This window comes from Myxine glutinosa, chromosome 6, assembly GCF_964187855.1.
Source record: "Myxine glutinosa chromosome 6, kmMyxGlut1.1, whole genome shotgun sequence".
Classification (NCBI taxonomy): domain Eukaryota; kingdom Metazoa; phylum Chordata; class Myxini; order Myxiniformes; family Myxinidae; genus Myxine; species Myxine glutinosa.
Window position 1 is genome coordinate 127704877 of NC_136266.1, and position 14226 is coordinate 127719102.

Consider the following 14226-nt stretch of genomic DNA (forward strand, 5'->3'; position numbering starts at 1 on the left):
TTGTGCAACAGTCAAGGATCTTATAATAGACAACAAGGAAATCTACAGACCGAAACGACTTAATGACATGTTCATGAAACAAATCAAAGCAACACACGGAATAGTATCAAACTACAAAAGTGGCTTTCTCAAGACAAGACTGATGAAAACATTTCCACAACTATGCTTTCTAACCCCGTATATGCGCTGCCAAGGACACCTTGTGTATGTTAATGACATCTCCACTGAAGTGCTGGTTGAAGAAAAGAAAGTGTTGCAAGAAACCATGCATGGTTCAGGTGATGACACAACAGAGACAGAACAAACATCCGACTCTGAACCAACCCCACCAAAGCAACCTGGGTATACTGAGAATAACCTTAGAGAACACTACTTCACTGCGCTACAATTGAGAAATGCAATAGATGAGATCAAGCCAAATATGCCATGGCCCCCAACCTCTGAGCACCTGACAACAAATGCCGCAGAAGCAATTGTACCTGCCTGTCTCTATAACTTTATTGCATGGATGGTGGGAGTGTCAGACGAACCTGATTCTGATGAGTTTGTAAAGATAGAATCTACAATACATAGAAGAATTCTCACAATTGCACAGGACATCATATACCTCCAATCAAAGGGAAGGAAACAGATGCCCAAACATTTGTCACTTGCAATGACAGTACGTCATCTCTCAGGTTCAGCCCAATTAATCAGCCTACTGAACGGGTTTGGTTACTGCGTCTCAAACTCTGTCGTTTTAAATCATGACACTGCACTGGCTAACCAAGAACTACATCGTGGAGAGGATGCTCTTCCATCAATCATTCAGGCGGGCAAGCATGTCACACTCGTATGGGACAATAATGACTTCGGGGAGGAGACATTGTCTGGGCGTGGAACAACGCACAATACCAATGGGATTATAATACAGCGACCAAGTCAATCCCATGAAGTAGTACAACCAGCACCAGTCACTACAGTTAAGAGGACGCGGGAGAGATCGATGCAGCCACCTGCAGTGAACCTTGCCACATATTATGGAGGGAAAAACGAAGGACCTGCTCCATTCGCAACCAGCGTTCCAATGGATCGAGCAACGTACTTCCCATTACTCCAGCACCCTAAGACGATAGACCTAGCATACCACATCACCAAGTACAACATTGACGGGACTCTGCCATCTTGGACAGGATTCAACCAACTACTGTCTTGTGTTGAAGTTCCACCAAAGAGCGTGATAGGGTATCTCCCTGTCATTGATGCCACTCCGACTGAAATGAATACGGTACTAACAATACTGCAGAGAAGTGTTCAGATCGCCGACAAGTTACAGTTGGAAGCAGTCGTCATTGTCGTTGACCAAGCCATCTATTGCAAGGCACAGCTCATTAGATGGAAGAATGCACAGTTCATGAAGAGACTGGTAATTCGACTTGGGGCATTCCACACTGCAATGTCCTTTCTTGGCTGTATTGGAAAGAGATTTCGAGATGGTGGTCTCCAAGACATCCTGGTTGAGTCAGAGATTGTTGCAGTGGGGTCTGTGAATGGAGTGTTCAGCGGCAAGCATTACAACAGGGCAGTTCGAGCCCATAAGCTGATGTCAGACGCGATGCAGCAGATGCTCCTGGATGCATATTTAGAATCTATTCCAGAACATGAAGTGGGTAGAGTGAAGGAACTTTTGTCAAACTTAGCTGAAGCTTTCCCACATCCAAACTACCATGTCATTCTCAACAGTGACAAGTTCAAAGACTTCAAAACCTCCTTTGACAAATTCTTAGAAGCAAGTGACACCAAACCAACATTTCGCTTCTGGAGTTCATACATTGAGACGGTGGAGCTTCTCTAGCCCATCTCGAGTTTATCATGACGTCAATGCGCACTGGTTCGCTTGTACGCTGCGTAATTGTCTTTGATGGGTTAAAATATCACCCCTTACACACTTATTGGACCTATTAACAGTTTCAAAATAGCATTGGTAAACCACCATGGATCGTAGTAGCAACACCAATCACAAATATTGTACAAAAATTTAAAATTATGCAGGTTTTAAGGTCCAAAAACATGACTTTCTGATAAATGCATCAACAGCATGTTATTTTACCAAGTCGTTAAAACAACATTTTTACTACTTTTGGGGGTCTGAATTAATAAATATTGCTGCCAAGACCAATGCGAACATGACATCATATAGTTTGTGTTGTTTTTTTACTGTGTAAATGGGTATTTCAAATGTAACATACAATTGGTGTATACTGGTGTTTTGGGGCAGCGGTTCTCGGTAACGTACCACGATATCGCTTGTGAAAAAAAACAAGATGTTTTGGAGGTCATAAGGCTTCATCCCACACCCTTCTTGCCAAATCCCTAGGTTCAGGTCATGAAATCAAAAAAAAAAATAGATATCCACCCTATGGCCCTGTGTCTACAGGTCTTATTCGTTTATTTGTTGTTCTTTTTGTTCGTTCGTTCTTCGTTCGCGATCACGCGGTTAGAAATGTATAATCTCTCCCCTGAACAACTATTTTCTCTCATATATTATAACACCCTTTTCTTCTTTTCCTACAAAAGGATGCTTTCGTCTTGCTCACCAAATCTATTCATTCCAAATAATATATATAATACCATCTCTTACAGTTCCTCCTTTCTACATTCCCTAAACTATCCAGAACTCCACCCCTCCTCCAGTGTCCTCAAACATATTTTTGACTCGAAGGTCTCAAACTCATTTTGCAAAAAATGTTCGTTTCCCATGAATCGTACACTTTTCAAAATCCAATCTCACCCCTCCCCTCCAAATCCTCCCCATCACCCATCCCTTTCAAATCTCCCCCCTTGCCCCTTCCCTCCCCTCCCTCCTAAACTCCCCCCACACCCCTCCCCTCCGAGACTCTCCCTCGCTCCTCCCCTCCTAGACTCCCCTCTCACCCCTCCTCCTCAAAGCATCCTCCCTGCTTCTTCCCCCTTCCAACTTTCACCTTCATCTCCCCAAACCTTCTGCCTCGCTCTTCCCCCTCCTCAAATAACACCTCACTGTGCCTCACCCAATCTCCATCAAACCTTTTGTCTGCCCCATTCTTCCCTTTCTCCAAGCTATTCTGAAATCTCTGACACACCTTCAACAGCTCTCCCTACCTCTTCCACATCTTACCCTACCCCCCCCCCCTGTTCTGGACCCGATGCTCCCCCTTCCTCTTCATTAACGGTATGGACCTCAAACATCCGGGGCCTTCGCTCAAACTTGACTGACCTCTCCATACAGGTTGCTTCTGACAAACCAGATGTGATCTGCTTAACAGAAACTTTCCTCCTTCATGATGTCTCTGATGCCTTGGTATCTCTCCCAGGTTACTCCCTCCTCCGGTATGATAGACCTGAGCCTCGTCCTGGAGGTGGGGTTGCTATCTTTATAAAAAACTCTCTTCCTCACTCGCCCTCCACTGCCCTCTCTCCACCTCACCCCCAGGAATACCTTTGGCTACGGCTTCCCCTTCGCTCCCACCTTTTGTTCATATGTGTGTTGTACCGTCCACCAAACAGCGATGACTCCATCTACATCTCACTGTCTGATAATATGGACCAACTTCTATCTACCCATCCCAACTCTCCCTTCCTCATATGTGGTGATTTCAATTGTCACCATGCCAGTTGGCTGGGTGTGGGTACCTCTCTCACCAGCCATGGCTCTTCAGCAAAGGACTTCTGCGACTCACTGGGACTGACACAATCTGTCAATTTCCCGACCCGGATCTCAGTCAACGGAGCATCTTCTCTTCTGGATTTGGTTATGACAAACTTCCCTGAAAATGTCTGCTGCTCTTCTTCTGCTCCAATCGGCTCATCTGATCATGTGCTTGTCAAAGTGGACATCTCTCTGACCATTCTCAGAGAGCCTCCTCAGCGTCGACGAGTCTGGCATTTCACTCAGGCCAACTGGCACGGTCTTCAAGCAGCCATCACTCATCTGGACTGGTCTCCCATCTCTACCGCCTCTGACATCAACCCATCCTGGGAATTCTTTCAAAGTAAATTGCTCTCTCTCATGCACAGATTTATACCATCTCGTCTTCAGTTGTCATACCCTTCCTCCCGTCCATGGTACACGGAATCTTGTGGTGAGGCTGTTGCCCTGAAACAACTTGCTTTCGTCTCCTGGAAAGCAAATCCAACGGAAGGAAATCTCATTTCCTTTCACAAAGCCCGAAACAAGTGTGTGTCCACCCTCAGGAGAGCCAGGAAACAATATCTCACCATTCTCAAGACCGAACTCTCTTATCTGTCTCCCTCTTCCAAATCCTGGTGGCGTCTGGTCAAATCTGTTTCTGGTGTTTGTTCCCCCTCCATCCCCTCCCTCACCTCAAATGGCTTAACGGCTGACTCCGCACGTGAAAAAGCTGAATGCCTCAACTCTGTGTTTGCCTCTAAATCTTGTGTCCCAAACCCATCCCTCTCTGTACCCACCGTACCCAGCTGCTCCTGGACTCTGTGTCCTTTCCTCCTGACAAGGTGGAAAAGTTTCTGTCAACCCTCGACTCTGATTCTGCAACTGGTCCTGACGGCATCAGCCCACGGGTCCTAAAATCATGTTCTTCTGCTCTTTCACTCCCTCTTTCTGTTCTCTTCACCCTCTCTTTTGCTCAAGGTCATCTGCTATCTGCTTGGAAATCAGCCAACATCACCGGTTTGCACAAAAAAGGTGCAAAAACAGATCCCAGCAACTACAGACCAATCAGCCTTCTCCCAATTATCAGCAAAGTCATGGAATTAATCATTGCTTCAGATATGAAATCTTTCCTCTTCTCCAATGGCTTGATCTCTGATCATCAATTTGGTTTCAGACCTGGTCACTCTACTCTGGACATGCTGCTTCTGCTTTCTCAACAATGGATGGAGGTCCTCAACGCCAAACAGGAAATTAGAGCTGTCTCCCTTGACATTTCACGTGCCTTCGATACGGTCTGGCACCCTGCTCTGCTCACCAAACTCTCCTCCTTTGGTATCCATGGAAATCTCCACGCATGGCTGGCGGACTTCCTCTCTGGTCGTAGTCAACGTGTGGCCCTGAATGGGTTTCTCTCATCTCCTCTTCCTGTTCAGGCTGGAGTTCCCCAAGGTAGTGTTCTGGGCCCTGTGCTTTTTCTGGTCTTCATCAATGATCTCTCTGACTCTCTTGAAAATCCTCTCTATCTCTTTGCTGACGACTCTACTCTCTGTCGCTCCATTCCTCATCCCTGAGATCGGCAGTCTGCAGCCTCCTCACTCTCTGCAGACCTGGACAAAATCACAGACTGGTCAAACAAGTGGAACATGTCTTTCAATCCTGACAAATCTCACACTCTTACAATGTCTCTCCGAAAGGACCGACTGGACAACCCTCCCATCTACTTTCTCAACAATCCTCTCCAAGAAGTTCTGTCGCTCAAGCTTTTGGGTCTCACTATCTGCCATGATCTTTCTTGGGAAAACCACATTTCCAAGCTGGCCTCCAAAGCCAGTCGCCGACTGGGCATCCTCCGTCGTGCGAAGTCCTTCCTTGGCACACCTGAGCTCCTCACCACATACAAGGCTTTCATCCGCAGCTCAATGGAATACTGTTCCCCCCTCTGGGCTGGTGCTCCTGCCTCACACCTTGCTCGGCTTCACGCTGTTGAGGCCAAAGCTTTCAGAATCATTGGAATCTCCTGCGATGTAGTCAACACCGAGGGCCTTTCACTCACTCACCGCAGGCAGGTTGGTGGTCTTTCTGTCTTCTACCGACTCCTCTCCGGCCTTGCTCCCCCAGCTCTCTCTGTGCTCTGTCCCCCCAATATTCCTTCAGGTCGCACAAGATCTGCCTGCAACCCTCTTATGGTTAAACTGCCAAAGTCTAGGCTCTCTGCTCACCTTCACTCTTTCATTCCCCTTTTCTCCCGCCTCTGGAACAAACTCCCCCACTCCCTTCAATCCCACTCCTCCCTCCAGGTCTTTAAAACAGCTGTTCACCACCATCTCTTATCTTCCCCCATCGAAAACCTTGATCTTTTCTACCCCCGGTAATTCACCCCAGAGTCACAGTGTTCATATGTTTTATTCCTCTCCCACCTCCCCCCAAGTCCTCCCGATGTCCCTGCTCTCAAATGGTGTTTGTGTCCTTCCCCCTCTCTCCCCATCTTGTCTGCCGCTCCCCTTGTTTTTTGTGTTTTGTGTGTCGGTTTGTCTTTTTGTGTGATTAATGTTAGCTCTTTCACGAGCCTCGATCTTGTATACCAAAAAAAAACAAAAAAAAAAAAAACAAAGGTCTATTTTTATGATACTGCAGTTGGAACTGCTATTGGAAAAAGTTCATTTGAACTTTTAAAACTTTATTTTTTTCAGGTACAGGGATAGGTACAGAACACCCAAAGACCAGAAATGATGAAAAAAAAGTGTTTACACTGCAGGGAATGATGCAATAACCTCTGAAAAAATAACTGTAGTTAACCAAGAATGTCCACAAAAGCTTACATTAAATCAAGTGCAATGATGAAAATTGGTAATGATCAAAATCTAACAGTCTCCAGAACAGAAGCACAGTGCAGTGCACTTGAGTGCAGCTTTGGCACACTTGTAGCGTGCAGTGCACCCTTTCTTGCAGCCACAGTGGATCAATTCATGGCACGATTTTGATGCTTCAGGAAGAGTGGTCCAAAGAGGCTGCCACCCAGTTGTCTCCTTTGTCCAGCCCCAGTCAGATGGACCTGGCATCTCTGGATCCATGACCAATGCCTGGTTCCAACAGTTGGCCTGGTAGCAAGTGTGCTTGATATGCTGCTTGAGTGCTTTCCTGGGTTCGAATGTTCTCTAGAGTTCTACACTTCTGTATGAAGAGCTGTTTCCGTGCACGTTCCGTGCACATCCACGTTCCGTGCATGCTTCACGCTGTTATACACCATCAACTGGGAGATTGCTAGGGCAGGTTTTGTGGTGGTTGTGTGGACCAGCTGAGTCTGATGCTTGATGTTTGCCCCATCGAGTATCATGTTGACTAGAGCCAAGAGGGATGGTGGCACAGCCTCCTGCTTGCAGTTTGCCTGGAACGACCCATCAAAGGAGAAACTTGAGTCAAAGATCTCTTTGCGCACCACCTGTGCTGCTCGCATTAAGTGCATAGCATCACTGTCATGAGTGTCATGATAACAGGTCATCATGAGGGCTGGTCCAATGTCCTTCTCAAAACTCAGAAGTGTGTCTCTTCCCTGTGAATGTGCCCTCAGATCAGGAAGCACAGAAAGCAGTCTGTTTTTCAGTCTGGTGGTGTGAATCAGTTTCTCTACAGTCAGACCAAGCTGCTCCAGTCTGACCTTGTACAACTGAGCGATGTCTATCAGTTTGAAGACAGGAGCACTTTCCTCATCACTATTCATGTCTTCCATCAATGCCACTAGCTCAGCAAAGGCTATGCCATGCAGCCAAGAATCATCTCCATCAATGCCTTTGGGTGCAGCCTGCCTGGCTCTGTTGTACAGTGAACACAGACAGTGGTGATGGTACGTGGCCTCAATGGCAATCATGTCTCCTGCTGCAAGCTTGGCCAACAGAGCAGTGTCCTCAACTTCAAGGGCACACCTCCGCACATTTGTGTCAATGTTGTAGGTTGATGCTTTATGTAAGTCTGCAGAACCAGCAGGCTCATTGCAGAAGAAACAAGAACGCTCTGTGGACTATGGATGGCTGTGAGCAGATCGTGTATGCACAGTAGATGCACTTGGTTGTTGTCCTGTAGTTAATTCTCCCTGACTTTGCTCGTCAAATGCCTTTTTGTTGAATTTTAGCCGACATTTATTGTGCCACTCAGCTCTGTGTGCCTTCAGAGTGGATTCAATGCCATCTCCGTCATCCAATCGCTCCAGGTTGAGGTCCATTGGCATGTGCTGAAGGGTCTGTAATCGGAGAAGGTCTTCTGCCAAGGATGCATAGCCACTACCAACGGGCTGTTTCGTTGATCTGAGTGGACACTGTAAAGATTCATCTGTTACTACTTGGCAGAGGACACAAATGTCTCAGTTAGTGCTTGGGGTGGCTTGGATCCCTTGGATGTAGAGGGCTGGATAGTGTCCATCAGGATGTGACGCTTTGGCATGGTTGCGACGAAATCACCACGGCAGGCGAGGGGATTCTGAAACACACAAAACACAATGTTAGCACCAACCACCACATTTTACATCTAAGGTTTATATTCAGATCTGGCAATCTCAAATGTATCACCAAATGAATGGGCATCCCCAATTTAGTTGGAAATGACACTTATAATGTTTTTCTACACTATTTGGTTGCAAAATTAAGCACGTTTGAACATTAGAATCGGTGGACTGGTGGCCATTTTTTGTAGTCCATTGTATAATTTAAATAAACATAAATGCAAATTTCGCATGTGGAAAAGGTAAGGTAGTATTAAATAAACATAAATGCAAAAAGGTAGTATTCATGCACATTCATGCACAAAAATGAAATCCATACATATTACATCACAAATTGCAACATAGACGAATATAATCTGATCATTAATAATTGATAAACTTCAAGAAATAATGAACATAAATCAATGGCAACTGTTGTTGCCAGTGGGCTTCAATGGTTTAAGATGAAAAAGAAAAAACAAAAACGTACCCTATTATTATTACTGTTATTATTATAATAATAATAATAATAATTATTATTATTATTATTAGGGAGCGCGGTGGCCAACGAATGGGTTAGATCGCACGTGTTGGGTTGACCACGCCAGTAGAGAAACTTTAGAGGCCATGAGCAACCTCTAAATATGATTTGATCACTCTGAAAATTTACCAAGTGTTTTCTCATGGGATCAAACAAAACCAGACTCAAAGACCTAAAATTATGAAACATTCGGTTTTTAGTGCCACCCTAAAATTATGTGTATATGTATATGTGTGTATGTTCCAACATCTTCATGCGTATGCATGTATGTATGTGTGTGTGTATGTGTGTGTGTGTGTGTGTGTGTGTATACGTATGTGTATGTTTGCGTGTGTATGTGAGTATGTATGTGTGTGTATATGTGTATATCTGTGTATGCGTGTGTATGTATGTGTGTGTATGTGTGTGTGTGTGTGTGTATTGTTATGTTTGTAGGCGGTGGCCAATACCTTAGTTCAGGTAGAATGCATAGGTAGAGTGCTCCGACTGTCGTGAAGAAGAAACCTCGATGTATCATTAGTCGGAAATTTGTGTGGACTGTACGTCGGGTAAGCTTGTATCTTTGTCCCCATGAGAGGGGTTGATAGGGGTGGGGTTTGTTAATTAGTGAGGAATTATGGGTAAATTAATCCTCTGTATGTAATTGCCTCTGTAATATTTTCCTGTGTTCCTTATAACACCGCACTGCACACCATAGCCAAGCCAAGCAATCGACACCATAATTAATGACACAAATTAAAAACTAACTGGAAACCAGGCATCGAACACGACCGCTGGTGCCGCAGCCGCTACATCACCACCTCAATCAGGCTGGGCCGTGGAGCCACGCCCCGAAGAGCAGTGATTGGTCCGGGATTTGATTGGCACAAGGACTGGTAAGATGGAGCTCGCTGATAGGAGAGGACACGGAGACGTCGTGAGATGACGTCAGAGCCGACATAAAGGAACATTCGGCCAACATTTTCTTCTTCTCGTTCTGGATCCCATAGCGAACGGTCGCTCTTGCTCTTGCACAAGGAAGATTCATCACGAACGGTCGTGTTCCGACCTCTTCATCGTGATCGTGAGGAGGAACTGCAGACCGAGAACTGCGGTTTCCCGCGCAAGAGCGACCGGTGGACGGGCGCGGCCTGCTCGCTGCGCTCTCGACGAAGCCAGGAGTGAGCGAATGTGCAGCGAAGCCGAGTTCGTGCCAACGAGCGCATTTTTCCCACCAATGAAGAAAACCAAGCAATTTGAAAGCTGAAAGAACAGAATAATTCAATAAGAACCACAGAACAAAAATTGAGCAGAGCAAATACAATAATTTGGAATATCTTGAAAAAGAAAAAGAAACCACGAGTGTACTTGGCAATAGACAACGGCCAGGTCAGCCAAGGAAACCAACTGCACTTGATGACAGAAAAATCATCAGAGCTGTGAAGAAAAATTAAAACAACTGTCAGTGATATCAACAACAACCTCCAGAGTGCGGGGCTGAAAGTATCACAATCTCCCGTTTCCAGAAGACTTTGACAGCAGAATTACAAAGGCTACACTGCAAGATGCAAACCACTCATCAGCACCAAAATAGAAAGGCCAAGTTAGAATTTGCCAAAAAATAAAGAGGTTAGAAAGTGAATTCTGGAACAAGGTTTATGGACAGATGAGACCAATATAAACCTTCAACAAAGCAATAGAAAGAGGAAAGTGTGGAGAAAGGAAGGAACTGCATATGATTCAAACATACTACCTCATCTGTAAAGCATGGTGGAGGTCATGTCGTGGCTTGGGCTTGCATGTCTGCCTCTGGAACTAGATCACTCATCTTTATTGATGATGCAACTCATGAAGTGCACAGAAACATTTTGTCTGCTTACATTGCCTTCAGAAAGTATTCACACCCCTTATTTTTTTTAACATTTTGTTATAGAATTATAACCAGGCTAAGTCACAGTTTAGTCATTTTGAGAAAAACGTGAAAAATATTTTTATGTTTATATTGCTCATTTACGTTTAAGTGATCATATTTGTTTCATTCCTGCATCACCAAAAGGTTCAATTAAATAGTTATGTATGTTTTCATCACTCCCATGGGGTAAAAATAGGGCAAAACTCCAACATCCCAATATGGCTAATATTATAACCAGCTAAGTCACAATGGACTTGGCCCATTTGTAATATTGACACAAGTGGGCGTTGCTTAGTAAATGTTTAAAAGAGCACAAGGAACAGAAATATACCGGTAATTTTATCATGAGTGATTTATTCAATAAAAGTGTAACTATTTGACCAACGTTCAGAAAACTAGAAATGTTCAGAAAACTATAAATGTTCAGAAAACTATAAATGTTCAGAAAACTATAAATGTTCAGAACTACAAACGTTCAGACAACTTTAAATGTTCAGAAAACTATAAATGTTCAGATTATGAACAGTTTAAATGTTTAGTCTATATTCATGTAGTTCAGGAGTACAAGGCCTCATTCAGTATTCGTAATCGTCACCATCGCTGTCACTTTCATCATTGTTGGCATTTTTGCGATGCACATGTCCAACATGTGGCAGATTTCGGTAGAAATCCTGATGTTCTAGGGTTATGATATTCTTATTCACTAGTTTCTGAAGATCATTATATTTTTCTAGCTTCAGAGGAACATGCCCATCAGGATATTTCTGTTGTGGATTGTTGGCTGCTTCATTTGCTTTCCTTTTGTATGGATTGAACTTGACCCAGGGCTCAAATTGACTGTAGCTGTGCCTTGCCCACACCTCATTTTTATGAGGTATGAGCCGGAACGCTCGGAGCCAAGGTCTAGCTCTTCACTTATGCCATACGAATACCACATCAGTTTCCTGATAGGCACATTGTTCCCTGTTTGATCTTTTATTTGAGCTTTGACTTTCTTATCTAACCATGCTTTGTAATCTTTGAATTCGCCACTTTTCATCATTACAACTTTGAATGGATTGAGTTCTCGTGCTTTTTCGATGGCTTCCTTACAGTCATCCACAACGAAGGCCGTCCTTTTTCTTTTGTATATTTCAATACTGGCGAAATCTCTATCGTTAGGCAGGAATATGTGTCCTCTGGTCAAAAAGAAATGGTCAATCCTTTCGAAACGTCCAGTTTCTATCTGATGTTGCAGGTAACCTATTACAGTTTTGTTTTTATTTTGACCAGGGCATCCATCAGTAAATAAGACCAAGCGAGGTTTGGATTCATGCGTCTGAAAGTATTTTTCCAAACAGCTGCATACCTCCGAGGCACCTCTTTTTGCAGAGGTCTCTGTCCATAAGTTCATTGTCCCTAGCTCAATAGCACAATCATGGATCCCGAAATTGTATACCCACAGCATCCTGCTAGAGAACGTGTCCGACGTACCAACAGTAGGAAGGGGCAAGTTCTGTTGAAAATCAAAAGTCAACATTGACAGATTTCCTTTCTTAGCTTCATCTTGGTGGGTCCTCAGGGTTTCGTACCCTTTTTCGCCTCTCTTCTGGTGAAGTTCTAGCTGATTTTGCAAGTCTTTCTGTTGGTCACTTTTGGGCTCACCAGCGGATATTTTGTTATTCAAAGTGTCACACATAGCACAAGTGTCACTCCTTGGCATGCCAAATGACAGATTGAACTCTGTCACAAAGATCTGGTTGTACAACCATAGTTTTACTTCTCCCGTATACTTCTGGTTGTTTTTTTAGACAAGCAAGTTGAGCTGGCTCATTTGCTTCAAGATAGAGAAGCCACATGCGTCTAACACTTAATCCTTCAGGAAAATATCACCTTCCTTCATTTTTTGCCAGCGAGTAGTGTGATTTTCGGTGTGGGAAGCTCTTGATGTGATTTCGTACGCGGTCCTTTACTTCCTCTTTTGTTTTGCGCTTTACGTGCTTGCCCCTTTTGTCTGAGGGTGCTCGCATTTCAGGCTGTTCCCTCACTCTGTCAACACGGGAATTATCTATTCCAAAAATCGCCGAAAATGCCTTTGCACAAACCTCCTGTTTGGTACCATTACCAAGGCGCACTGAATATTTGTACGTATATTGTCTATAGTTCTCACGGGCATTTGTACGTGGTCTTTTTCTCTTGGGTTTTAAGCGATCAATTAAGCCAAGAAGATGGGCATCTTGCTTCTCCTGGTCACCCAAAGCCCAGAAGGTTTCATGGTTTGCCTTTATCACACACTCATGCAAGTTCGTAAAACACTTCAACCGTTTACATTTACAGTCCTTCCCAATTTTTCAAGCAGGAACATCGTTACCACGGCTACTAACATATGCCTTTCCACTGTTTCGTTTCAGCTTCCTAACATTTTGTTTCCAGGTCTCAGGGCGGCACACACGTTTTTTCCCTCTTGGATGATTTTCTGGAGGTTCCCCTGTTGCTGCTTCCAAGGCCACCCCAGGAGCAGCATCATCACGATGACCAGCCGCAGCAGCATGTTCCTGGTCATTAGTGTGAGGCAGCTGGATTGCAGCTTCCCCGTCATTATCATCGTTTTGACTAAGCCTTTTTTTAGCTGGTGATCGTCTGTGGTTATCATCATCTGAAGAACTCTCATTGTCACTCTCATATACATAGTCAGGATCATTGATGGAATCGTCCGAATTCACTGATATAAGCGACATATCAGCAGACGTGTCACCTGCTAGGGATCTTGTAGCTTGGGATGCATCAGCCATAGCCTTCTGTACACTTTCAGTCATGGGGAGTTGCTCCTGATCCTCAACATCTTCTTCTTCATCTGTCAGCCCCGTGTCATCTTCACAGTCATCTGCATTCATAATCATCTCAAACGCGTCTTCAGCTGATAGGTTTGGAGGCCATCTGGAAAAAGAAAACGCCCATTAAGATCACCATACCTATATCTATTGTACCTAATCTATTTCATGTTAGTTTTATGTTTATTGGGGTACCTATGCTTGTACCAGAAATTCAGAGATACCCCTTATGTAGGGAAAATGGGTCTTTTTTACCACCCTTCTTTACGGACTTTTCTAAGACCTTCCAATCTCCATGTCATTGTCAGTCCACATGTTTAGAATTCGGGGTTTAGAACGGTGGGAATCTGCATAAATTTTGCACCGGAGAGCTTACACCACGTTCCAGATGAAATAGAAAACCTTTAAATACGGGGGCATTGTTGATGGGGCTCACGGCATACCCTTTTTGAAGGAATTGGAACTAAAATCAACCCTTTTTCATGATTTGTATAGAAACTTCTCTGTACTCTGAACCTGTTCCTTACATTTCCCGTACGCGAAAGCGGTCACATAAAAATCTGAATGGGGGGGGGGGGGGGGGGGTCATCATACTGGGCAGTGAGCTTCTTGAAAGTACCTGCATGTCTGTTATAGGCCTGTGCATGCTCATCAGCTTGGGTTTGTGAGAGTTAAAATATAGAATTGCGTCCTTATGGACAACGAATCTGACTATGAATAGGACATCATGTGATTTTCAATACATTTGCCTGTACATGTTGTCTAGTATTACAATCGGGCCAAGTCCAATCTGAAGAAAATGAATGTATTCCCCGAAATGGAAGATATACCATGATGCATTTTGTGTTCTCTGCTTTCCAGAGG

At 44.3% G+C, this 14226-nt stretch overlaps 1 protein-coding gene across 2 annotated transcripts; it reads right to left on the minus strand.

The window, feature by feature from the left end:
- Nucleotides 1–6264: 6264 nt before the first annotated feature.
- LOC137415138 (uncharacterized) lies at nucleotides 6265–13889 on the minus strand. 2 transcript variants are annotated; one of them, XM_068100714.2, is made up of 2 exons: nucleotides 13287–13889; nucleotides 6265–8119 (listed from the first exon to the last, which is right to left on the minus strand). In XM_068100714.2, exon 2 carries the CDS (start codon nucleotides 7512–7514, stop codon nucleotides 6813–6815), a length of 702 nt encoding a protein of 233 aa, XP_067956815.2. In that variant the 5' UTR covers nucleotides 7515–8119; nucleotides 13287–13889; the 3' UTR covers nucleotides 6265–6812. The 2 variants fall into 2 exon arrangements, with proteins under 2 accessions (XP_067956815.2, XP_067956816.2); XM_068100715.2 differs by lacking the exon at nucleotides 13287–13889 and adding an exon at nucleotides 9462–13269.
- Nucleotides 13890–14226: the final 337 nt, after the last annotated feature.